This window comes from Mustelus asterias, chromosome 11, assembly GCF_964213995.1.
Source record: "Mustelus asterias chromosome 11, sMusAst1.hap1.1, whole genome shotgun sequence".
Classification (NCBI taxonomy): domain Eukaryota; kingdom Metazoa; phylum Chordata; class Chondrichthyes; order Carcharhiniformes; family Triakidae; genus Mustelus; species Mustelus asterias.
Window position 1 is genome coordinate 23,982,677 of NC_135811.1, and position 27,918 is coordinate 24,010,594.

General features: G+C 43.5%; 1 protein-coding gene across 1 annotated transcript in view; it reads left to right on the forward strand.

Annotated features, from left to right (window-relative positions):
- ablim1b (actin binding LIM protein 1b) overlaps nt 1-27,918 on the forward strand; it is a 261,285-nt gene that overhangs the window by 122,374 nt on the left and 110,993 nt on the right. The window contains exons 5-6 of the mRNA XM_078223256.1: nt 13,539-13,665; nt 16,101-16,194. Coding sequence (XP_078079382.1) covers nt 13,539-13,665; nt 16,101-16,194 — 221 coding nt within the window. The remainder of the gene's footprint in view (nt 1-13,538; nt 13,666-16,100; nt 16,195-27,918) is intronic.

Here is a 27,918-nt window from a genome sequence, read left to right on the forward strand (position 1 = left end):
GACAATGGTTTTATGGTCCTCAGTAGATTCTTAATTCCAGATATTTTTTTTAATTGAATTCAAATTCCGCCATCTGCTGTGCTGGGATTCGAAACCCAGAACATTTGCTGAGTTTGTGGATTAATAGTCCAGTGATAATACTACTAGGCCATCGCCTCCCCAGCACAAGCTGTTGTGGGACTAACTGTCTCCAAAGGCAAGAGCAATTTGTGAAGTACAGCATATCAAACATTTACAGGGTTAGACAGCAAACACAGCAAGCGGAGCTTTATGGAGTAGTCTACGTGCAACAGTAAATTTTAATATGCCTCACTTTAAGCAGATCATTGACACCAAAACAGTACTCTACAAATGAAAAGCAAATTTAGTTGACTGCATCACCATCATCCATAAAAGAGAAGAAAGAAATACTGCCTCCAAGCGTGCATTATTAATGTGACTTAATATTTGATGTGTATACAGATGTATTCAAACTTATCAATCATTTTATTAGAGAATACTGCGCACTGAACAGGCAAAGACAAGCCCTTTTTAATGTATTGCTTCACAGTTGTTTATTAAGTTAATCGCTGTAAGAGGTTCTTTTGTTAATCTGCACACGAGCTATAAAAATAGCCATTCTTTAGCTTTAGATGAATGGGGTAAAATTTCACACTGCATTGATAGATTATTTCAATAAACAGCAGGATTAAGTTATAATTGTATGAAATACTAATAGTGTTCTGAGTGAAAAATCACACTCAGAAACGCCTTGGAGTGACTTACTGTCTTGCTTTAGCAGACTGGAAATCAAGTTCAACATCTTGCAGATAATAATAGCGTATATTCCTCTATCATTGATCGTCCTGTGAGCTTCCCTAAAACTGTTGTGGATTTCTTATCATATTATCAATCTCCACAAGCTGTTGGCTTTCTCTCTCCTTCTCCAATCTCTCCATCCTCTCTTCCAGAAAGTTCTCTCTCTATTTTTAGTGGGCTGTGACTTTCCCTCTTTTCCTCTACTGTACTTCAGATTTCCCTCATCTCTGGATCCTTTAGACGGAGAGTGTCATCTCTCCTTTGAGTGGTGGCCTGTTTCTCTTTGCTCAGTTATCCGTGCCCTACTGCTCCGACAATAACCTGTGGGCTGCCGCGCACTGCCACGATGAACAGTGGCTGCAGCAGCTTAGTAACAGACGTCAAAACTAAAAACATTAACTCACAGCTAAACTCATGTGACACTTGTGGCAGAAACTGCTTCTGAAAGATTGGCTTCTTCAGCCATCGGCAAAGGTGTGGCATATCCATCTGAAATGGATTGTTTGTTGCATTCCCATCATATTTTGTAGATGGAAGATGTTGGTGATGATGATCTGCTTCGATGTGCTTGATTGTCTGCACTGTCGTATTGTCCTCTCTCTCTCTCTCTCCCAGCATCCACTCTGTGCTTTGCCGTCTCTCTCTTTCTCCAATCCCCAGACTGCGCTTGTACTCTCTCTCTCCCCCACTCCCCTACACTGGGTTTAGTCCTCTCTCTCTCTCTCCCAGTTTCCTGTACTGTTTTCTCTTCTCTCTCTCTGTCTGTGTCTCCTGCACTGTGTTTTCTCCTCTCTCTCCCTTCCCCTCCCAGTCCCCTGCACTATGTCTTGCCCCCTCTCTCCCAGTCCCTCATACAGTGTCTTGTCCTCTCTCTCACACAGTTCCCTGTATTGTGTTTTCTCCTCCCTCTCTCTATGTCTCTGCTCTGTGCTTTGTCCCCCTGTCTCTGCACTGTGTTTGTCCTCTCTCTGCTCTCTCTTCCTGAACCCACCTGTGCTTTGCCCTCTCTCCCCTGTCCCCTGCATTCTGTTTTGTCCTCTCCCTCCCAGTCCTCTGCGCTGCATTTTCTCCTGTCTCTCCCAGTCCCCTGCACTGCCTTTTGTCCTCTCTCCCTCCCAGTCCCCGGAACTATTTCATCCTCTCTCTCCAGTCCCCTGCATTGTTTCATCCTCTCTCTCCAGTCCCCTGCACTGTTTCGTCCTCTCTCTCCAGAACCCTGCATTGTGTTTTGTCCTCTCTCTCCAGTCCCCTGCACTGCCTTTTGTCCTCTCTCTCTCCCAGTCCCCTGAACTATTTCATCCTCTCTCTCCAGTCCCCTGCACTGTTTCGTCCTCTCTCTCCAGAACCCTGCATTGTGTTTTGTCCTCTCTCTCCAGTCCCCTGCACTGTGTTTTGTCCTCTCTCTCTCTCTCTCTCTCCCAGTCCCCTGCACTCCATTAGCTCTGCTCGTTCTGATTCCGTTAGCTCCACTTTTCACTGTTGCCACTCCTATGGGCTATCGTGTCTTTCAGTCTTTGATCTCCTGGGCTGATAGTTTTTTTAAAGGCTATGTTTTTGTCTTCCGCTCTGATCTTTTATGATTTGTTTAGTTGCCAGTTGTAACCTTTGAAGACTGTAGAAACACGTCCTATCTTTGGAATTAAGTTGTTCTGGTTAAAGCGTTATTGTGTAACAAAATACCTTAAATACCAGAGAGTGTTCAGACTATTGTTAATGATGGTATGAGATTGCCATCTTAGCAAATAGACCGGCATCTAAAACTTGATTTTAAAAGAAGAATTTAGGCTCGGGATATTAGAGCCATTTTGTAGATGCTGTCCCTGCAGCAGAATATCTACAACAAACTCTTCCTGAACACTTGGGAACCCCCAATTCTGCTCTTTAACATTCAGTTCTTGCTTTGGGGCGGCACAGTGGTTAGCGCTGGGGATCCAGGTTCGATTCCCGGCTTGGGTCACTGTCTGTGTGGAGTTTGCACTTTCTCCCGTGGCTGCGTGGGTTTCCTCCCACAGTCCAAAGATGTGTGGTGGTGGATTGGCCATGCTAAATTGCCCCTTAGTGTTAGGGGGCTAGCAAGGGTAAATACATGGGGTTATGGGGATAGGGCCTGGGTGGGATTGTGTTCGGTGCAGGCTTAATGGACCGAATGGTCTCCTTCTGCCCTGTAAGATTCTATGATTCTATCATGATCCAGTCCTGTAAGTGGAACATTACTGCCGGGCCTGCATGGCACTTAATCCTCATTTAATATTTAACATCAACATTGCTTCAGTGTTGCTGCAGATCCTCTTACCAGCTGGGCTCGTATATGTTTAGAGCTTGTACATTTTAGTGAAACCTATCTTTCAGCACTTCTTTGTGATCTTTGAGCTAATTAAAGCTTTTTATTTGTGACATCTTTTCAACTGGTCTACCTTGTGGTATAGCCCCTACCTGTTTTAAATCATTATCGCTGGTCACTGATTGGATATGCCAATCCCTTATTTCAGGATCTACTATATAAGAAAGTCCCAACGACCCACCAGATTAAAAAAATTCATTTACATGATTTGGGTGTCACTCGCTGGCTCAGCCAGCATTTATTCCAATTCTCTTCCCGCACTTAGTGGTGCGCTAAGGCAGACTTTCAACTGTTCCCATAGCTAGTTATTCTTATAGCTTGAGGGGCCACTCCACAAAGCATGGCTGACCAGGGGTCTCTCCTGCTCTTACCACCAGCCATTGGGACATATTGGAATGATTTGCAGGTTGACTCACAACCTGTTTGACCGCATTATGGACACACCTTCCTTGGTCATTAAGGCCTGGGTGGGACTCAAACCTGGAGCTTCTGGCTCAGAGGCAGGGACCCTAGTCACTGCACCACAAGACCTCCCCCACCATTTATTGGCAATCTAAGTTGCCCTTGCCCAGGTAACTCAGGCAATAATCACCTAGATTAATTCAATTGGAAGAGGTAAGGTTGTTCTGGAGCTAATTAATGCACTCCTTCACAAAATAGTTGATTCCATTGTACACTGCACAGGCAAACCATAGGAACCCAGCTCAATCCCCAACATCACCTGACTTGAACACTCAAATATTCCTGACTTGCCATGCTGTCGATCTGACATCCAGTATTAGATCAGCTAAATATTGGAAAAACCAAAACCATTCTCTTCCGTCTCCACCACAAACACCGTTCACTCAATGTCAAGCCCATTCTTCTCCCAGATCACTGCCTGCAGCTAAACCAAAACGTTTGCAATCCTGGTATCCCATTTGACCCCGAGATGAACTTCTGACCCCAGATCTGTTCCATCATCAAGACAGCCTAGGTCCGCTGAATAAACATCTTCCGTCGCTGCATCTGCCTCGGTTCACCTGCAGCTGAAACCCCCCCTCTGTACCTTTGTTAACCCTAAGCTTCACTATTCCAAAGGGCGGCACGGTGGCACAGTGGTTAGCACTTCTGCCTCACAGCACCAGGGACCCGGGTTCCATTCCCGGCTTGGGTCACTGTCTGTGTGGAGTTTGCACGTTCACCCCGTGTCTGTGCGAGTTTCATCCGGGTTCTCCGATTTCCTCCCACAATCTGAAAGACGTGCTGGTTAGGTGCATTGACCCGAACAGGCACTGGAGTGTGATGACTAAGGGAATTTCACAGTAACTTCATTGCAGTGTTAATGTAAGCCTTACCTGTGACTAATAAGTAAACTTTAAACTTTTAAAGTTCCACTGACCAGCCAGCATTCTCCATAAACTTGAACTCACTGGAAACTCTGCTGTCTGGATAATAATTAGTACCAAGTCCCATTCACCCATCACCCTGTGTTATTTGACCGACATTGACTCCTGGCCTCCTAATAGGAAAAAACAGCTCGGGCCAGTATCCTGATTTCCCCATTTTTACTGTTTTCTCCTTCTGGACTAGCAACAGCTCAATTTAAAAATAGCTATTCTTGTTTTCAAATCCCCCTCCATGACTCACTGTACCACTGTCTCCTCATCCAGCCCTACCATCCTCTGAGATTTCTAGGGCGGGACTTTATGGCCTCACTTGGGCGAGACCGGAATTTCCCACTCGAGGTCAATGGAGATTTCTGTTGCCGGATCCTTGCCTGCGCTGATTCCGTGGCGGGCGAGGTGGTAGAGTTCTAGACTCCTTCAATTCTGGTCTCTTGCTCATCCGTGTTTTTGATTGCTGCACTCTCTGTGACCAATGCCTTCAGATGCTCTGGACCCAGGATCTAGAATTCCTTTCATAAACCTCTATGCGAATTCACTTCTCTCTTTTTTGGGTGCTTCTTGAAGCCTCCCTTTTCTGACCAGGCTTCTGGTCACCTGCCCCAATCTCTCCTAATGTGGTTTGGTGTCAGATTTTGTTTGGTGTTGCTCTGGTGAGAAACCTTGCAATGTTTAAGGGACTTGAAATATCATAACATTCAAGAATATGGGACAAGTGCAAGAAAATGGGATTAGCGCGTCTTTAGTGGTAGTTATTGTTAGTGCAGATTCGATGGGCCGAAGGACCTTTTTCTGCGCTGTATGACTCTGTGGGCAGGATTTTAAGGCCTCGCTCGTCCTAAAACTGTAAATTCCGGCCCGAGGTCAACAGACCTTTGCATGATCCTGTCCTGCCCACGACGATTCCCGTAGCGGGCGGGATGTCAAAATTCCACCGCGTGACTCTGTTGGTTAGACTATAGTTAGAATATTGTGTCCAGTCCCGGGTGCCCTGCTCTAGAAAATATATCAAGATTGTGGAGATAGAAGAATTTCACTTAGCTGATCGAGGGGACAAAAGGCTTTGGTTTCCAGGAGAGATTAGAGAAACTGGCTCTTTAAATTAAAACAAAATATTTTAAGAGGAAGGCATCTGAACAAGATACTCAAACCTTTGATAAGGTAAATAAAAATACCATTAATCAGTAGGTCCATAATTAATGGACATAAATTTAGGATCATCGATAAAAGAATCAAAAATAGTTTTTGAAAGGGAGTTGGATAAATCTCTGGAAAGGAAGGAAATGGAGGAAAGTACAGAGAAATGGAATGAAGTGGGAAGAGCAAACACCTGCATGATGGGCTGAATGGCCTCACACGAGGTAAAATTCTATGATTTGATCATATATGTTTGCGATTCAGCTTTAGAATATGTTTATTCTATTTTAGATCACCTACAAATACAACTGGAAAATAACATGGAATAAATCAAAATAGAAAACCAATCTTCCGCAAAAGGAAATTGCTTGTGGTTCCTTTCTGTTTCATTCAAATAACAAAGCGTGACGGCTGGGGGAGGGGAGTTGAAATTTGTCTAGGGCAAAATTGTCAATGGCCAGTCAACAACTTGCTGTGACCTCTTCGCGATTTTCTTTTCCATTTAGAATGACCTACCCTCTTCTAACAGTCCAAACTAGGACTGCTGTGTCCTGTAATCCAAGACTGCCATCTAGTGCTTAATTTTCAGAACCAGCTGTAAACTGAATGTTATAGAATAAAATAGAGTTCCCACAGAGCAGAAGGAGGACGTTATGGTGCAGAGGAACAAAGGGATTGAAAGTGACATGAGATGGAAAATTGAATTTCTAATTTCAGTAAGGTTGCTGACCTCTGCTGTTTGGTCATGAGATCCTGCCACTCTTAGAGTCAGGACCAAGGCTTTGCAGATAATGGGAATAGGAAATGCTTTAAATACTCAGCAGGTCAGGCAGTGTCTGGAAAGAGGAGCAGGGTTAATGTTTCGGGTCAATATCTTCTTCCTGTCTTGCTGGCTCTACATGTCTCCCATTTGGTGACGGAGGGCAGCCAGGTGGCCTGCCCTGGAATTCTTCCTATTCTACCTGACACCAAACTGTATCTGTCTGCAACCGGGGGTGACTCTTGACCTCTGAGAGTTTTGTGTCACTTCTGAATGGTGTGATGTTTTCCACTTGCTGTCCTCTTTGTTGTATCGAATGATGTGGCTATACGGTGAAGCTGTTTAAAATCCCAGTTATTTTTCCTCTTCTCATAGAGGAGAGGCCCACATCAGGATGCAGGTCTATTGTTGCTGTCATTCTGAAAGTATTCCACCCTAAATGTTCATTTCTTTAATGGGTGGATCATAACAGTGAGTTCCCACAACCTGTTTGACATCACAACAACATTTTGTCTTCACCCAATATCTTTTTAAAAATTCATTTGTGGGACGTGGGTGTCGTTAACTGACCTGCATTTATTGCCCATCCCTAGTTGCACTTAAGAAGGCAGTTTGAGAGTTAACCACATTGGTGTGGATCTGGAGTCACAGGTAGGAATAACAGATTTCCTTCCCTAAAGGGCATTAGTGAACCAGATGGGTTTTTCCAACAATCGACAATGGTTTCATGGACATCATCAGATATTTAATTCCAGGTATTTTTATTTTAATCAAATTCAAATTCTACCATCTGCCTTGGTGGGATTCATACCCGGGTCCCCAGAACATTAGCTAAGTTTCTGGATTAATAGTCTAGCAATAATACCACTAGGCCATTACCTCTCCTGCATACAGACATTTTGCAGCACAGACCATTAACCAGTGATGGGAACCCTTCTGACTTCTCTTTGATCCAGGCGCACTTTAGTCAATTAAAGGGGAGGCCATGGCCTAGTGGTATTATCACTCGCTATTACTCCAGAAATTCCACTAATGTTCTGGAGACCTGGGTTCAAATCCTGCCACGACAGATAATAGATTTAAATTCAATAGAAAATAGCTGGAATTAAAAATCTACTGATGACCATGAAACCATTGTCAATTGTCGGGAAAACCCATTCACTTTCTTTTTAGGGAAGGAAAACTGCCATTCTTACCTGGTCTGGCCTACATGTGACTCCAGACCCACAGCAATGTGGTTGACTCTCAACTGTCCTCTGAAAAGGCCTAGCAAGCCACTCAGTTGAAGGGCGACTAGGGATGGACAATAAATGCTGGCCAGCCAGTGATGCCCATGTCCCATGATTATGTTGGTCCCTCTCCCACTTTGCTGATTTTGGCTATGACAGTAGAATCTAGCCCTGCTAGATCTGTGGCCCACTTGGTAGTGAGGTTAGCCATCAGACCGTCTGGAATGGAGGTCTTCCCAGGCCGGTTTGCTGCAATGAATTTAATCGTGAATAGCCGGCATGTGAATTGCCCAATATGTATTGCCCACAGCTTGTTTGGCACAGGACATGATAAATTCGCAGCATGCTTCAGCAGGAACCTGCGCTGTGAGGCCAGTATTCCAATGTGCATTCCCAACTTGTGATGCTGTGTGCCAGGAGCAGAAATGTGGAAAATTACTTTTCATCCTGTTTTTAGTGTGACATTAAAAGCTTTAAACTCAGCCTGCACCTATTCCAACTCTTACCCCTGGCAATAATTTACCTGAGAGTGTGGGTCAATCTCCAGCATACACCTTGATTTAAGATAACAGCGGAGAAATTGAGCGGGTACAATTCCAGATCATTCCATCTCGGTTGCTAGCTCTGGTAGAAACTAGATTAGTCCATCGGATACTGAAATTATTTACTCGCATTCTTTGAATTATTTCTTGTCACTATAGCGTATGTCTTTGACCTTTTTGAATTCTAATGCACAACACTACATTAGCTGAGTATTAAAATGGGCCTATCTCCTGAGGTAAATTGTAATGATTATGGTGTCATGTTACATTTGAGAAAGGTTATGCCTCACTTCATTCTGAGATTTTGTTTGCTGAACTTTATTTTCCAAGGGCAGAATTTTACACTCCTCTACCAGTGGGTTGCAGGCTGGTGTGCCCATAACATTACATGGGTGGCTGACTTGCTGCTGTCCCACTCACCCGCAACATGTCTGCAGTTTTGCCGGGGCGGTGGCTGGTAGGCAAGTCTTATGGCCACTTCAGGGCATCTTCTCACCTGGCCTCAATTTTCAAACTGGTGGGAGGGTATCAGGAAGGGGGGAGAAGTCCAGCAGGTTCGTCTGATTGGGTGGGAAAGTGGAGTTCATGGGGCCCCTTTTCCTAATAGGGAAACCCCCCCCAGGCTTCCTGCCCTGCAACCACTAAAATGTCCCCTCCACACACTCAACCTTCCGTCTGGATCCTGGCTCTTCTTTGCTGGGGCTGAATATGGCCCTAGCAGTGGTCCCTGCTCCTAGTGTTGCTGCTGGGACTACACTCAGCAGCTGTCTTGAAGCAAGACTTCCTCCTGAGTAGGGGGCGGAAGTCTTGCCTTCAGACAATTCGTGTTCCTTGGAGTGTTAAATGGTTGAGCTGGCATCAGCAGGGATGTGTTAAATTCTGCCCCATGTTTCATTTGTTTCCAAATATAAGTTGGAAAGGTTCAAGACAATGGGGCATATCAGTTATAGAACCTACCCAAGTTTCAACCCTTTGAGATCAATGGGATGAACGTTGGATGAGTTCTTTAAAAAATGGATGATTTCCTCTGCCACATGCATTGAAGACAGTCATGCTATCCCGGAATCCATTTCATTATTACGCGAACATATGTCTTGGATACTCAATATTACAACGAAACATTTCTTATTGAAATAGTCTGTACTACGTTCTCCCTCATCCAAATTAGTATACACATATTAAATGACTTTTGTGCATTTGCGGATCTGTTGTTTTGCGTCTGAAAGTTAAATGTTACATTTGTTTCAATATCCTTCCCAGGAAAGGCACTGTGCGTAAATGGTTGGAGTCAAAAAGGATAAGCCCAATAATTCACTAATTGTAATTCCCTGAGCAATAATGTGCTGTTTGTAACTGAGACTGGGAAATAGCCAAAACAGCTTGCCCGTTGTGAAGAAATTGAGTTAAGTATTAAATTAGGAGAATTAAAAGGATGATTCTAGTCTGGGAGTAACCACAGCAATCATCAAAACAGAGCTTAAAATCATTTGGTGTTGATCCATCACCCCTCCTCTCCTTTCTCCTTTGGCACAATGACTACATCAGCCTGATTGTGCTTTGAAGGAGCAACCCGGGATATTTTTCAATGTTAAATGTGCCAGATGAGTGCGAGTTGCTGTTATTGATTACAACCATTGGAGGAAACTAGTAAATAGCCAAGTAGTTTCCAGCAAAGTTTGGGAAAATAGTATGTAGCATCAAAGGATAAATCTAATTATTTCAAGATGATAAATTAATTGAGTCCATCGCTTGCCTATTTTATAGTGTTGCATTTAGTTTAATCAGTTGAGGTCAGTCGTGCCTGTAGGGTATCGAGAGGAAAATAATTTTTTAAACCATTTTTTCCAGTAGATTATCATGACTATTGATCCCTAGAAAGGCTAGTTTGTTAATGGTATTTTCATTCCGGGGATAGTTTTGCTGTTGAATTTCAAAAATCCAAAACTTAAAATACAAGTTCATACCATTTAATACCCATTTAGCCTAGAATGATAGAAGATGATGAACTTAAAACTTACCAGAGCTCAGCAGTTTTCAGTGTAATTGAAGTAAACAGGCTTCCTAAATAATTATGATTTGAACAAGATTTTAACAACAGAATTTTGGTAGAAAATGCCTGATTTCAAATTGTTGATCCAGGAATGTATGTCATCACTGGAACTCTATTTATTAGTCTATCCAAAAGAGTTGGGATCTCGTGATGAATTAGTTAATTCAAGATGTGTGCTTTCCTTTTTGGTGCTGCATTCAGAGTGTTAGAAACATAGAAATCCTACTATGCAGAAGGGAGGCCATTCAGCCCATTGAGTCTGCACCGACAACAATCCCACCAAAACCCTATCCACCAATCCCACATATTTACCCAGCTAATTCCCCTAATTTACGCATCCTGGGACACTAAGGGGCAATTTAGCCCAGCCAATGCACCTAAGCTGCACATCTTTGGACTGTGGGAAGAAACAGGAACACCCAGAGGAAACCCACGCAGACACTGGGAAAACGTGCAAACTCCACACACACGGTGACCTAAGCCGGGAATCGAATCTGCGGTCCCTGGAGCTGTGAGGCAGCAGTGCCAACCACTGTGCCACCATGCCTCCCATAGCCCTTAGCAGCATGATCAAAGCTAAATGTTCTTTAAGGATCTCAAGAGATGTATACGGGCTTCAGGTATTTGACTGACACCATTAAGATGCCACATCAGTAACCCAGGGAGCTATTTCCAAAATTATCCTTCACTTTCAATGTTGAAAGCATGTTTTGGCAATGAAGTTAAATTCCAACAACAAAGCGGTTAACTTGATAAAGCAACAGTTGTCAGTCAAAGTGTAATTGCACTTTTTATTGGTACATAGTTCTACTAAAAAGGTAAATGGTGATTTCATCAAAGAAAACAGGCATTGTTTAAGACTCAATTAGTTAAAACACTGTCATATTTATTTACTTGGCCACATCTTTCAGCTCTTTTGTTGCCAAACACCATTGCCAAATATTTTCCACATTCCTTTCATACCATGTTGCCCTCAAAAGGCAAAGGGCTCTCCATCAGTCTATTTGCGTCGAGCACTTATCTGGGTTTCTCACAGAGGTGCTAAAATTAAAGATAAGTTAGGGAGTCACTGGGTGGCAAATAAATTCAGAAAACCACTCCATGGTTCCATGAGTTGATAAATTAAGACAAAGCCCAGAGATCAGGTCACCAAATCTTTTTTCTCAATTTCCTTCCTGTCGTCCCTCTCAGTGACACGAGACACAACTTGCATTAGTAACTGAATGGTACCTAGAAGGTGGAGCGGACTCGATGGGCCAAATGGCCTAATCCTGCTCCTATATCTTATGAAGGTGGGCAGTGAAACTGCTTAACTGGCAGAGTATTGAAATGGAATTGTTTGTAACAACAAAAAGAGGAACAAAATTGGGAAGGAATGATTAAATGGCTTCTGATGGATGAGCTGTATGCTTTGTGTCTTATGAGAGCTGGAATGGACTGCAGGATTGCTGAACGCAGCCTCCATATCCAGTCCTTAATTACTGTATCTAGCTTGTAATCGTTTTGGCAAGACAATGCAAGAGTGAATCCATTATTGTTCAACAGAAACAAAATCCAATCCAATCTAAACAAGACATTTGATTTGTAGTGATTTTGCACTGCCCACTCAAGAAGAATTAATGGCCTCGGAGCTGTGTCTGTTGGCATTTGTCTACTTTTAAAAAAAATATTAATATTATGACGTTTGTGTAGCACTGCCAGGGACAAATCCCTGAATCTCTCATTGATGTTAACTATTTCAGTCTTCAGAGGTTTGAAAATGATCTGCTTTGATATCTGCTGTTCGGCTCTGCTGCTTACTCCAGATATACTGCTGAGACTTGAGTGCACTTGTATCCATGCAGACAGACTCTCTCTCTCTCTAGCGCACACGCACGCGCACATACACAGACTTGTACTTGCATTCATACATGCAGTTACTTACATTGGTGCCCATAGATTGGCCAGTACATGCAGCTAAAGACACTTCACACTTATGCTCAGGTGCACATTCTTTCTCTCTCTTGTTTTGATTTGATTTGATTTGATTTATTATTGCCACATGTATTAACATACAGTGAAAAGTATTGATATTTGCGCGCTATACAGACAAAGCATACCGTTCATAGAGAAGGAAACGAGAAAGTGCAGAATGTAGTGTTACAGTCATAGCTAGGGTGTAGAGAAAGATCAACTTAATGCAAAGTAAGTCCATTCAAAAGTCTTACAGCAGCAGGGAAGAAGCTGTTCTTGAGTCGGTTGGTACGTGATCTCAGACTTTTGTATCGTTTTCCTGACGAAAGAAGGTGGAAGAGATAATGTCCGAGGTGCGTGGGGTCCTTAATTATGCTGGCTGTTTTGCCGAGGCAGTGGGAAGTGTAGACTGGTTTGTGTGATGGATTGGGCTACATTCACGACCTTCGGTAGTTCCTTCCAGTCTTGGGCAGAGCAGGAGCCATACCGATCTGTGATACAACCAGAAAGATTTCTTTCTACGGTACATCTGGTGGTTAGTCTGTTTGTTTCTCTTTCTCTGCCTCTCGTACCTTCATGTGTGTTTCCTGCTTTCACAACATGTGGGTTAGTGACGGGGTAACTGATGTTCCTGCTACTCCGACATTACTCATCGCTGCCAAGGTTTAATTGAAAAGCGAAAGAGTTTGTGAACAATTATAATCTGAACAATTCAGGACTAAACGTGGATTAAGCTTGTTTTTTTTGGGTGGCATCAGCCAAGCTTCATCCTATCCATAAATGATGATCACTTTTCCCCAAGGATTACAGGATAAAACCCAGCAGTGTTTGGAGCCATGTGCAATTTCCACCTTCTTAACCAAGCTGTGACCTCTGAATTCAGCTCCATACAGACAATTGACTGAATCCGGATTCTCCTGGTCTGTCGGACTCAGCTTTGACAGAGTTCACTTGCTAAACCATTTTTAAGCCGCTCAAGTTATTTTAAATCGCCCTCAGTGTGAGTAATCTTTGCTAATTTATTTTATTTTATTTTTGCAGTCACTCTTCTCTGATTTTCTTTTTCACATTTCCGACTGTAGTGAAACCTCCCAGATCCTTAAGCCTTCTCCCAACGAGCTGGATGAGAATGGTCTTCCTTGTGTAAAAATGATGCTCATAGGATAATAAGCAAGTGTGTTAAGCATTTATGTGTGAACTGTTCCGATTCTTCGGCATTCAGATTCTTAGGTAATTTATACAAGAGTTTTGGTGATCATGTATGATACTCTAAAACGTCTGCATGAAGATCACATTTTACCAATTAGAATTACTTCTCACAAAGACCTTTTGTTTGCTTTCAGATTGTGCGGGCTGTGGCAGAGATATTAAAAATGGACAAGCTTTACTGGCTCTTGAGAGACAGTGGCACCTGGGGTGCTTCAAGTGTAAGGCCTGTGGGAAGGTCCTTACTGGGGAGTACATCAGCAAGTAAGTGCTAATTCTACTGTGTGTTTAGGTGCACAGAATCTGAAGGCTAACTTTCTTTATTCTTATTTAAATTTTGATATCCAATAACACCACCATTACTGAGAGTAGGATTATTTGAATTTTGAAGGGGAGGTGTTGGGAATATTATGGGCGGCACGGTGGCACAATGGTTAGCACTGATTGAATGTGGAACGTAGACATATTAGTGAGAGGCAACATGGTTTTGTGAAGGGGAAGTCGAGGTACGAGGGGCAAGGTTTAAAGGAGATATCCGAGGCAAGTTTTTTACACAGTAGATGGTGGTTGCCTGGAACTCGCTGCCAAGGGAGGTAATGGAAGCAGATACGATAGTGACTTTTAAGGGACCATAGAACCATAGAAAATTACATCTCAGAAACAGGCCTTTTGGCCCCTCTTGTCTGTGCCGAAACATTTTTTGCCTAGTCCCACTGACCTGCACTTGGACCATATCCCTCCACACCCCTCTCATCCATGAACCCGTCCAAGTTTTTCTTAAATGTTAAAAGTGACCCCGCATTTACCACTTTATCCGGCAGCTCATTCCACACTCCCACCACTCTCTGCGTGAAGAAGCCCCCCCGAATATTCCCTTTAAACTTTTCTCCTTTCACCCTTAACCCATGCCCTCTGTTTTTTTTCTCCCCTAGCCTCAGCGGAAAAAGCCTGCTTGCATTCACTCTATCTATACCCATCAAAATCTTATACACCTCTATCAAATCTCCCCTCAATCTTCTAAGCCCCAGGGAATAAAGTCCCAACCTATTCAATCTCTCTCTGTAACTCAGCTTCTCAAGTCCCGGCAACATCCTTGTGAACCTTCTCTGCACTCTTTCAACCTTATTTACATCCTTCCTGTAACTAGGTGACCAAAACTGTACACAATACTCCAAATTCGGCCTCACCAATGCCTTATATAACCATAACCTTACCATAACACTCCACGTCTGGGACGTCTGGACAAATACATGAATAGGATGGGAATAGAGGGATATGGTCCTGGGAAGAGTAGAGGGTTTTAGTTCAGATGGGCAGCATGGTTGGTGCAGGTTTGGAGGGCCGAAGGGCCTGTTCCTGTGCTGTAATTTTTTTTGTTCTTTGTTTTCTGCTTCCACACAGTGCCAGGAACCCAGGTTCAACTCTGGTCTTGGGTGACTGTCTATGTGGAGTTTGTACATTCTTTCCATTTCTGCTTGGGTTTCCTTCTAGTGCTCTGGTTTTCTCCCACAGATGTGAAAGTTAGGTGGATTGGCCATGGGAAATGTGTGGGGTTAAGGTGATAGGGCATGGTAGAGGGCCTGGGTAAGTTACTCTGTCAGAGAGTCGGTGTAGTCTCGATGGGCCGAAAGGTCTCTGCTGCACTGTAGGGTTTCTATGATGAATAAAAATTAATTAAGTTAAAAGGAAAATTCCAGCATTACACATACTGAAATTACACATACGTGATCTTTCTAAATCACTCGGCAGAGATAAATTGTCAGTGAACTGTTCTTCAGTCTAGGGAGCAGTCAAACCCAGCACTGATTCTCTGAGTCAGGTTGTGAAGCAGAAACAATTTAAGACACAATTGAGTTAATGTGGACCAATGGATTTCCTTATCCGTAATTGTCTTGTGATCTCACAAACATTTTTCAGGAAAAAGCATGATTAAATTTATTTTATTGTTTTAAAAAAAGATTGCAGTGTAAAAATTTGGTGGATATGAGTTTCACATTTTAATAATTACCCTCGACAACTTCTATTGATGTGTGAATGTAAATGGGTGTCTTGTTCAAATTGATGGTATTGACGTTTAAGAAATCAATGTTAATCTTTTGTATATGACACTAAATCTAATTGTGATATAAATTTATAAGAGTGGAACTTCCGATCTTATTTATAATCGATTGCGTTACTTTTTATATTTTTACTAAGATGCTACCGGGACTTGATGGTTTGAGTTATAAGGAGAGATTGGATAGACTGGAACTTTTTTCTCTGGAGCAGTGAAGGCTGACGGGTTATTTTATAGAATAATGAGGGGCACAGATCAGCTAGATAGTCAATACCTTTTCCCAAAGGTAGGGGAGTCTAAAACTAGAGGGCATAGGTTTAAGGTGAGAGGGGAGAGATACAAAAGTGTGCAGAGGGGCAATTTTTTCACACAGAGGGTGGTGAGTATCTGGAACAAGCTGCCAGATGTAGTAGTAGAGGCGGTTAAAATTTTGTCTTTTAAAAAGCATTTAGACAGTTACATGGGTAAGATGGGTATAGAGGGATATGGGCCAAATGCAGGCAATTGGGATTAGTTTAGGGATTTTAAAAAAAGGGCGGCATAGAAAAGTTGGGCCGAAGGGCCTGTTTCCATGCTGTAACCCTCTATGACTCTATATTGTTCTCATTTGTCATTTTTCCTTTTACCCACAAATCTCTGACAGGGATGGTGCTCCCTATTGCGAACAGGATTATCAGAATCTCTTTGGTGTGAAATGTGAAGACTGCGGCAAATTCATAACTGGAAAGGTCTTGGAGGTAGGGACGACTTGCTTCTTAAGAGATTGTGTCAGTAGGCAGGCTGTCATCTTTCCTCTGAGTTCAGATTCCCCACACGAATCCCAACTGGGTGAAAATTTATATTCTCTGTTCTAGTGAATCTGAGGTATTTTCAAAGGAGCACATCATGAAAAAAGTGCCATGAATTCTCAAAATATTACATTAATCCTAAAAACTATATTATGTTGACAGCTTTGTGGTGAAACTGTTATCACTCATTGTGCTGATTTCCCTTGCGTTAAGAGGCTTCTTGAAGTTTGTCAAGTAAAATGTAACATCTGAACTATTTCTTTAAACAAGCAAATATATGATCAATTCATTTAACCTAGGAAATATCATAAAAAACCTACAGTTCAGAAGGAGGCCATTCGGCCTGTCAAGTCTGCACTGACCACAATCCCACCTAGGCCCTATCCCCATAACCCCACATATTTACCCTTCTAATCCCCCAGACACACGGGTTAATTTAGCATGGCCAATCAACCTAACCGCACATTTTTGGACTGTGGGGAGAAACCAGAACACCCGGAGGAAACCCACACAGACACGGGGAGAACGTGCAAACTCCACAAAGACAGTGACCCAAGGCTGGAATTGAATCCGGATCCTGGCACTGTGAGGCAGCAGTGCTAACCACTGTACCACCATGCCGCCCTAAATAGCAGGCCTCTGGTCCTCCAGCCTCAAGAGTCTGCCCGCTGTCTATAATTGGTCAGCGAGCCCACGCCCCTGGATATTAATTGGCCACCCTGGGGAAAATCGCTAAGAGTGACTGCTTCTCTCACAGTGCGGGCATCTGTGCAGCCTGATGGTGGATTCAGAATTCCACATGGAAAGGCCTTCCCATGGTTGCTGCTACTGTTCCGTTCAGTTTCAACATGATGATGCTAACTTCTTTCAATGTGATTTTAATTAATTCAATTACTTGATAATTAATTGACCATCGCCAATGAAATGCGCTCGTAGTGAATCAGCACCCCATCTTACATTGCCCACAAATTCCTTTTCCATTGACTTCATGCTGATAAACGATGAGGGAGCTTTTGTTGTTGTGTGAAAAGTCTAAATAATATAAGAGCAAGTCAGGTACTGGACCTCAGCAGCTATTACATAATCCATTAATGGTCATGATAAATATTCTGGTGTGTTTTATGCTGCTGTGGTAAATCCTAAAGCTGAATAAGGCTTTAATCAGCAGACCATCGCCATTCCAAATGAAAGCTGCTGGAACATTCAGCATAAACATACTGAAAGTACAATTGCACTGACCATAGCAGAAATAGTCAGTAATGTTAAAGGGCTATTGTCACAGAGAGAAGTCCCATGAGTAGTTCCTGCAACGTGAAGTTCCCCCACATTCTCTGCTTCTCTACAGAGAGACCTTTTTAATGAGAACCTCCTGGTTCAGAGTCATTATTTTCCCTGTTATCTTTTATCCCCATTGAAATTCAATTTTAGAATTTCTTGTGGTCTTCCTGGAACCAGAGCAGTAGAACTCCTCCAGTGTTGCAGATTCCAGTTCAAAAGAACGCACCTTTACTTTCATGATGCCTCAAAATGGAGAAACCCTCTCCTTCCTGCAGCCTCAGTGCACCCACTCCCTCTTCCCCCCCCCCCCAAGCCAGCGAAATTATGTCTTGGATCCCATGCAGAGGCATGGGTCCTGCTTTTGGTTCCAGCGGTGGGACTACTTAACTGCTGGGAAAACCCAGCCCTATAGGTCAGGTGGGCAATCTAATAGCATTGATTTTTGTCATTGCTGTGCTGCTGAAAAGGTTCCTTTCTGAATCTGCATGCTTTGACAGGGTGAGCATCAGGGACTTCAGGTTGGTGCACCTTGTACTGATGTGTTGTAGCCACCAGGACTCATTGGCTCCACCTTCTTGTAACTCAATGGCCAAGGCTTTTTTGATGATTAGAATGTTGCTATTTCTTAATTATAGACCAAACCTTTATTTTGGCTTCAATTTGGACTGGGTAAAAGCTTTACCCATTTTACATTGAAATTATTGTCATCAGTTAAGACTCTGAACGGATTGATGGGACTGACTATTATGTAATTATTGAATGCTGATAGCTCGCAATTTAATTCAGATACAAAACTTGCTGTTGTATTCCCCGAATAATAGAACCATTCATCAAATACTTGTGTTAGTTTCATTGCCGCCTCTTTTTGGGACTATTTGATTTTTCTGTTTAAACATTTGCTTTATCAGCGGATCGTTACATTGTGTGAGGAAAGGTGGAGATCCCGCATGTTGATCATTGTTGTGAAGGCTTTTGTAGTCCAGCGTGTGGCCCATTGAATCAATTGTATCCCACAATGTCACCCATTCTCCTGCTCTGAACAGACAGATATCCAGAATGTGGCCCACTGTTCCATTGTGACTGGATAGCGTCCTGTCCTTGATTAGCCCGGCAATCAATTGAAAAATCCATGATTGATGTGAAATGATAGCATTCTGTCATAGAGGCCTATCAATAATCTAATATAATAGAATAAAAAAGACAGCTACATATCTCAAATACAAACAAAAAAAACCTGCAATCTTTATTCTGGCAAAGGGCCTCCACCTAAAATATTAACTAATATTCTCCCCTAATTGATGCTGAGAAATATATGGAGCGAATTTCCAGCATTCCTTTTGTCTTTCTTACAAATCTAATGCAGTTATTTAATTACCAGTGATGGTTACCATAAAAGGAGCTTCTTCAAACATATTGGCATTGGCATTAGTTAGCCTTCCGTTTGGGAGCGTTCTATTTAAAAATCAGTGGAAAGGTTAGAATCAGTCTCCCCTTCAATATGATAAACGCAAAATACTGCAAATGCTGGAAAATCTCGGCAGGTCTGACAGCATCTGGCTCTGACAAAGGGTCATCTAGACTCAAAATGTTGGCTCTACGGTCTCTCCACAGATGCTGTCAGACCCGCTGAGATTTTCCAGCATTTTTCTGTTTTTGTTCCTTTCAATATAATCACTTCAATGTTTATGCTTTTGTAATCACAGGATGGTATTTACTAAATGAAAATAACACTGGCATTTCTTTGCTGTGATATTATTATTTTTTGTATGTATAGCTGAACATGGAGAAATACATCAAAGCTAGGTGATAACCACAGGGTAGCACTGTTACACCATGTAATGTCTTAGCTGCACTGGCCTTTGTTCTTCAAAGACTTTGCTCAGATTTGAGCTAGATGTGTTTCGCTCATATTTCATTGAGTCATTTAATGCAGTGAGAATTCCACTGTCCTGCAGTATCCGCAGTCAGTTTGGTTAGGTGGAGATTGCATATACATTTTTACTTGAAGTATCTGTTTTACCAGCTCCACGCAGTCTTGCAATCAAATAACTTTGATCGTAAGCAGTTTCTGACAACGTTGCAAATACTGTCAGTAACAGCAAAGGTGTCATGAGATTTAAAAACACAACTGGATAGATTGAAGGATGCAGCTTTGTCTGAGGGCATGGCACACTTCAAACCAAGACCACGATTCTCTCGGTAAAAATCTAAGTGCTGCTGCCGGTGTTTCCCGCTGGTGGTGCTGCTGGGGCGGGATTCAACCACTTTAAGAGAAGTCATCCTCTTTCTCTTAAGAGGAAGTCAAAGGCCAGACATCCTGGACCACTGCGACACAAATATCAAACATGCCTACCACTCTATCGCCCGCCCACACTTTGGCAAATCAGACCACAAGGCTGTGCTCCTGCTCCTGGCTTACAAGCAAAAACTCGAGGGGGAGAATCCGTCAAAGAAAGTTGTGCAATGTTGGTCTGAGGAATCGGATGATCTCCTACTGGATTGCTTAGAGTCAGTAAACTGATGGTCGTCTTCTTGAAGCAGATAGTGACCCCAGATTATTGTATTTAAAAACTCTGCGACCAGCCTGAACGAGTACGCCACGACAGTAACTGACTTCATTAGTAAGTGCGTAGAAGACTGTGTGCCAAAGAAGCAAATCTGTGTGTTTCCCAACTGGAAACCATGGATGAACACGGATATCCACTGCTTGCTGAAGTCCAGATCTGAGGCGTTCAAGTCAAGTGACCCTGACCTATACAAGAAAGCCAGATACGAACTAAGGAGATCCATCAAAGATGCTAAAAGACAGTACCGGACCAAGCTAGAGTCCCAGGCTAGCCACATGGATCCCCGCCGACTATGGCAAGGTCTGCAAGATATGACAGGCTACAAATGAAGGCATGTAAAATCGCCGGCTCCAACGCACCCCTCCCTGATGAGCTCAATGCATTCTACGCCCGTTTTGAGCAAGAGATCAACGAGGGCATGCCCTCCAGCCTGGACGAACCTGTATCTGGGGGTCACCATTACAGATATCAGAGCAGCTTTCTCGAAGGTCAACCCACGGAAAGCGACTGGCCCAGATGTGGTATCCGGACGAACACTCAGATCCTGCGCGGATCAACTGGTGGGGGTATTCGCAGACATCTTCAACCTCTCTTTACAATAATCTGGGGTCACTATCTGCTTCAAGAAGACGACCATCATCCCAGTAACAAAGAAAAGCCAAGCAGCGAGCCTGAATGACTATCATCGGGTGGCTCTGACATCCATCGTTATGAAGTGCTGAGAAAGGTTAGTCATGGCGCGAATTAATTCCAGCCTCCTGGATTGCCTGGATCCACTACAGTTTGCCCTACCGCCGCAACAGGTCCACAGCAGATACCATCTCCCTGGCCCTGCACTCAAACCTGGAACACCTAGATAACAAGGACACCTATGTCAGACTCCTATTTATTGACCACAGCTCAGCCTTCAACGCCATTATTCCCATGAAACCCATCTCCAAACTCCGTGGCCTGGGGCTTGGCCACTCCCTCTGCGACTGGATCCTGAACTTCCTAACTCACAGATCACAATCAGTAAGGATAGGCAACAACACCTCCTCCATGATCATCCTCAACACCGGTGCCCCACAAAGCTGTGTCCTCAGCCCCCTACTATACTCCTTATACACCCATGACTGTATGGTCAAATACCCCTCCAACTCGCTTTTCAAGTTTGCTGATGACACCACCTTAGTTGGTCGGGTCTCAAACAATGGACAAGACAGAGTACAGGAATGAGATAGAGAATCTGGTGAACTGGTGCAACGACAATAATCTCTCCCTCAATGTCAACAAAATGAAGGAGATAGTCACCGACTTCAGGAAGCGTAGTGGAGGACATGCCCCTGTCTATATCAATGGGGACGAAGTAGAAAGGATCGAGAGCTTCAAGTTCTTAGGTGTCAAGATCACCAACAACCTGTCCTGGTCTCTCCCCATGCTGACACTATAGTTAATAAAACCCACCAACGCCTCTACTTTCTCAGAAGACAAAGGAAATTTGGCATGTCAGCTACGACTCTCACCATCTTTTACAGATGCACCATAGAAAGCCTTCTTTCTGGTTGTATCACAGTATGGCATGGCTCCTGCTCTGCCCGAGACCGCAAGAAACTACAAAGGGTCATGAATGAAGTCCAGTCCATCACGCAAACCAGCCTCCCATTTATTGACTCTGTCTACACTTCTCGCTGTCTCAGAAAAGCAGCCAGCATAATTAAGGACTCCATGCACCCCGGACATTCTCTCTTCCACCTTCTTCTGTTGGGAAAAAGATACAAAAGTCTGAGGTCACATACCAACCAACTCAAGAACAGTTTCTTCCCTGCTGCCATCAGACTTTTGAGAGGACCTACCTTGCACTAAGTTGATCTTTCTCTACACCTTAGCTGTGACTGTAACACTACATTCTGCACTTCTTTCCTTCTCTATAAATGGTATGCTTTGTCTGTATAGCGCGCAAGAAACAATATTTTTCTCTGTATACTAATACATGTGACAATAATAAATCAAATCAAATCAACAAAAAATGCCCCCTATGTGCCAGACGTGAGACTCCTGAATCAGCGATCAGTTGTTCAGCTGATATTCTAGAACACTTCCTGCTTTTCCTTCTCTCAGAATAACTGAATGAATAATAACCCAGTCTCACATTAATGTACGAAGCATTCTACTAAAAGTTGGTTGTCTTCAGCTAAAACCAGATCCAGCAATGTTTTATTCATACTCTGAAGGAAAACCAGTGGGCATTTTCTTACTGCACGTCAATGATTTCCTGTGGGAGTGCAGGGTCTGTGGCATTTGAGAAACTTGTGATAAAATTGTGAAGCAATTCAAAATTGGAAGTTGGAAGGTTGGACATTAGGCAGATTAAGTTGGGAATAACCCTGACTCAACTGTCTTATCTAGAGAATGTTAATAGGATCCCGATAATTTGGACGCGATCCTCACAAAAGGAAGACTGTACAGGCAAGGAAGGAGCAGATGAATCGAGAGGTTTAATTGGGCAATTATCCTGGTTCTGCACACAAACTAGATCAGATGTGTGCTACGAGGTATTAGAATTGAGCACCATGCTGAAATAAAGTAAAGTTTTTTTAAAGTTTATTTATTGGTCACAAGTGGGTTTACATTAACACTGCAATGAAGTTACTGTGAAATTCCCCTAGTTGCCACATTCCGGCACCTATTCTGGTCAATGCATCTATCCGGCACGTCTTTTGGACTGTGGGAGGAAACCGGAGCGCCCAGAGGAAACCCACGCTGACACAGGGAGAACGTGCAAACTCCACACAGACAGTGACCCGAGCCGGGAATCGAACCCAGGTCCCTGGCACTGTGAGGCAGCAATGCTAACCAGTGTGCCACCGTGCCACCCCTGCTACTGTTGGGGAAGTGCTAAAAGCAAATTGAAGAAGTTAAGTTTAGTAGAATGTACACTCAGATTTCCAGACTTGGGCGATGCACAAGGATGAAATTAGTTATTTTTACTGATACCTCACTATCCTTCCTGATAGTTATTCAAGTACAGCAGGATTTATTGGGAAGAAATGAGAAATGTTGTCCATTAGCAGAAAGGGAATAGTTAAAAGCCCCTAAACCGAGGAGACAATTGTGCCGGTAGAAGCAACAGATATGTTTATGTATTGATTGAGTATTTTACAATAACTCCTACGTAAAGGGCAACCGGGGGGAAGTATGCCAATGGAATGCTATGTAGATAATCATTTACTCTGGGACAATGTTCATTTGTCAAACTGTGTCACGATAAAGAGGTTGAGGATTGATCTTGCAAGGATAAAGAGATGTTGGAAAGGAAGGAGATTTCCAAAATAAAATAGGTCGAAGCAAGTAACCAAATGTCAGATTGTTTCAAGAAAATAACTGTTTACCCAAAGAAAGTGTTGGATATCCTCGAAGAAGGACGCCTTGTGGATTCTGACAAATTAGGAAATTTTTATGTTGTAATTTTTTGTTTTCAAGGTGGTAGGGGAATGTGGAGCACGTTAATGATTGATTGTATAATAAGATAACGTATATTATCATTTTGTATTTTTTTCTTATGAATAGTTTTTGATTGCATATCAACTTAATTTAATAAGAGGGAAATCTGTTTGTATCTAATAGGTTATGTTGATGGATCTAAATACCTGGTAGTTTAAAGTAATAAGGTGAAGAGTTGTTGGATATTGATTCGTTAATTATACTCGGATGTATATATAAAGAAGCGCCAGCCAGCGCTGGGGGGAGGGTGTTAGAGTGGAGAAGTAAGCTCTGTGACATGCAGTAAACAGTCTCCATCGAAGCATCCTAGTCTGTGTCTTCACAAAAAGGCTTGGCAATTTCTCTGTTACTCCCATAGGATTGGGTATAACATGGGCGTCAGTGAGGCCCTTATAAACATGCTACATATACTAGGTTGCCATTTGCTTACAGGGCACACCCAAGGGCCTGTATTCTGGGACCACCTGCTCTCCCCTACCCTCATGAAAACCACGGAATTTATTTTTTTGAATGCTCATTTTGAATATAGGGCCAATACGAAGAGGACCAATGGAATCACTGCTCTCTCTCTCTCTCTCTCCTGGAGGTGGGAAGGGTTGTCAACACCTACCAATGTTCTGCCATTCATTTACAACTACTTGTGGCCTTTGGGATTAGGTAGTATCTCAGATGTATTGTTGATGGCACAGGAGCCTGAATTACATCGTAAGTGGTACACCTGCCTGCATATCTTGATCAAGTCAGTGGTAGAGGCGCAGACAAGTCTACCCAACCATTGAATGCAAGATTCAAGACCCAGTAGATTGTGACCCCATTTTATAATCAATTGGAAAAGTAAATTCAACGTATAAGTAACTTGCGTATGATTAGTGGCTTTACAATATTATTATCCTTCTGTCCCTTCAGAGACATGGTTTTACTATTTACGAATGTAATGGAGAGAATTTTTAGATCTTTATACACATTTATTTTTGGAATTATCATCATTTGTAAAATGTTAGCTCTTAGCCGCACTGCTTGTGTCCATGAAGCTCCTGGATTCAGTGACCTGATTCTGTGCTGTAAATACTTTGTAATATTATACAATTCCTATTGTGTCACTGCTGTTAACTGACTGTGGACTCTTTGTTTTCTCCAACTCTCTCAATTTTATTTTGTTGACTAATTGAATGTGGAAATGCCCAGTCGTTTCTGTCAACCTTGGTGCTGTAAACAGTAGGTGCCGGTTATCAGCAACATGACTTGTGTGAAACAAGTTTGCCATCTTTTGTGTAGACGCTCGCATAATTATTTTCAGAGTGAGATGTGACAAGTCACCACTGTCATAACTTTAGACAATATTGTAATTTAAAAGAACCTTTGAACAATCTCATTGTGAGTGAAGTACATAACTAGTTTGATCACGATTAGTTGGGTGAGAGTTTATATAAGCTGGAGATGAAATAGCCAGATGAAATAGAAAGTGCGCTGAAACAAAGAGAAACAAATCTTGTATTTCACGGGAAGCTGATCAGGTTGTTCAAATGTACCACTGCCTCCAGTTTAGTCTTGGCAATGCATTGATTATCATAGAATCCCCACAGTGCAGAAGAGGCCATTTGGCCCATCGAGTCCACACCAACTCTCTGACAGAGCATTGTAAGGGGAATAGACAGGCATTTCTGTAGCCGCAACGAGACTTCAGGATGGTATGTTGCCTCCCTGTGCGAGAGACAAGGATGTCTCAGAGCGGGTACAGGACATTCTGGAGGAGGAGGATGAATAGCCAATGGTGTGGTACACATCGGTACAAATGACATAGGTGAAAAAAGGGATGAGGTCCTAAAAGCAGAATACAGGGAGCTAGGAAGAAAGTTAAGAAATAGGACCTCAAAGGCAGTGATCTTAGGATTACTACTGGTGCCACATGCTAGTCAGAGTAGAAATGACAGGATATATTGGATAAATATGTGGCTGAAGAGATGGTGTCAGGGGGAGAGTTTCAGATTCCTGGGGCATTGGGACCGGTTCTGGGGGAAGGTGGGACCTGTACAAATTGGACGGGTTACATCTGGGCAAGACAACGTGGAGTCTATATTGGTAGAGTTGAGAAATACCAAGAGGCAAAATATATTAGTGGGTGTCATATATAGACCCCCAAACTGCAGAGGTGATGTTGGGAATGGCATTAATCATGAAATTAGAGATGCATGTGATAAGGGAATATCGGTGATCATGGGTGATTTTAATCTGCACATAGATTGGGCAAATCAAATTAGCCACAATGCTGTAGAGGAGGAATTCCTGGAGTGTATACGGGATGGTTTTCTTGACCAATATGTGGAGGAACCAACTAGAGAGCAGGCTATCTTAGACTGGGTACTGTATAATGAGAAGGGAATCATTGCCAATCTAGCTGTACAAGACCCCTTGGGGATGAGCGACCATAACATGATAGAATTTTTTATCAAGATGGAGAGTGAAGTAGTTGATTCAGAGACTAGGGTGCTGAATCTTAATAAAGGAAACTATGAGGATATGAGGCGTGAGTTGGCCTTGATAGATTGGGGCGAGTTACTTAACAGTGGATAGGCAATGGCAAACATTCAAGGAAAACATGGGGGAACTGCAGCAACTGTTTATTCCTGTCTGGCACAAAAGCAAAATGGATAAGAGGGCCAATCCATGGTTTACGAAGGAAATTAGAGAGAGTATCCGATCCAAGGAAGAAGTATACAGATTGGCCAAGGGAAATAATAGGTCTGAGGATTGGGAGCAGTTTAGAATTCAGCAAAGAAGAACCAAGGGATTGATTAAGAAGAGGACAATACAGTACGAAAGTAAGCTTGCAGGGAACATAAAGACTGACACTAAGGGTCCTATTTTACCATTTTGATTCTAAGTGCTGGGCGGACTTGAAACTGGAAATGTTTCAGATCCGACTTTTAGACCCGTTCTCAAGCACCCTCATACACACTGTGCCTGAAAAAATATCAGCAATTCCGAATCGCGCTGCAGAAGCCTGTGGATGGGGCTCAACGCGCCCGAAATCCTGCAGCTCCAATCGACGCCTCCAACTGCGCATGCGCAAAAAAAATGATAGAATGTTGCTCCCCTGCCACTTTGTTCCTGGGCCGGATAATGCCTCCCCTTGGCCCCCACAGACATTGGCCCATCCCCACCACATTACTGACCCCCTTAAAGCCCCACCCCCACCACCCAGACCGATTGCGGGCCCCCCCTCCCCCTCACTGATCACAGGCAGAGTGGCAGCGGAACCCCCTTTCCCCTCACTGATCTCAGGCAGAGTGGCAGCGGACCCCCCTTTCCCCTCACTGATCTCAGGCAGAGTGGCAGCGGACCCCCCTTTCCCCTCACTGATCTCAGGCAGAGTGGCAGCGGACCCCCCTTTCCCCTCACTGATCTCAGGCAGAGTGGCAGCGGACCCCCTTCCCCCTCACTGATCACAGGCAGAGTGGCAGCGGACCCCCCTTTCCCCTCACTGATCTCAGGCAGAGTGGCAGCGGACCCCCCTTTCCCCTCACTGATCTCAACAGAGTGTTAATGGACCTCCCCCCCCCAACGCCCCACCAATCCCATGCAGAGAGCTCTCGGACTCTCGGCACTTACCTCCTCACTAGCTGGAGTGCCCGAATCGGACTTTTGTAGAGCATGTCTGTTTCGTGCCAATTCTGGATGGGCAAACGCAGTGATAAAGGGGGAAGTTCCGGTAAGGTTGGGCATGCAGCCCATTAAGTTCATTTAAATGCGGTAAAGGGGGAACCGGCATGGAGACGGGCGCAGATTGCGCTACTCGCCTCATGCCCGACTTTACCAAGTTTTCGCGCCCGAAACCGGGCGCAACGTGATGGTAAATCAGGCCCTAAGAGTTTCTATGGATACGTGAAGAGAAAGAGGTTGGTGAAGACAAATGTAGGTCCCCTACAGACAGAAATGGGGGAATATATAATAGGGGACAAAGAAATGGCCGAGCAACTGAATACATACTTTGGTTCTGTCTTCACAAAAAAACGACACAAGTCAAATGCCAGACGTGTTGGAGAATGCAAGATTTAGTGAGAGAGAAGAACTGAGGGAGATCAATATTAGTAGAGAAATGGTGCTGGGAAAATTGATGGGATTGAAGGTGGCACGGTAGCACAGTGGTTAGCACTGCTGCTTCACAGCTCCAGGGACCTGGGTTCGATTCCCAGCTTGGATCACTGTGGAGTTTGCACATTCTCCTCGTGTCTGCGTGGGTTTCCTCCGGGTGCTCCGGTTTCCTCCCACAGTCCAAAGATGTGCGGGTTGGGTCGATTGGTCATGCTAAAAAAAAATTGCCCCTTAGAGTCCTGAGACGCGTAGG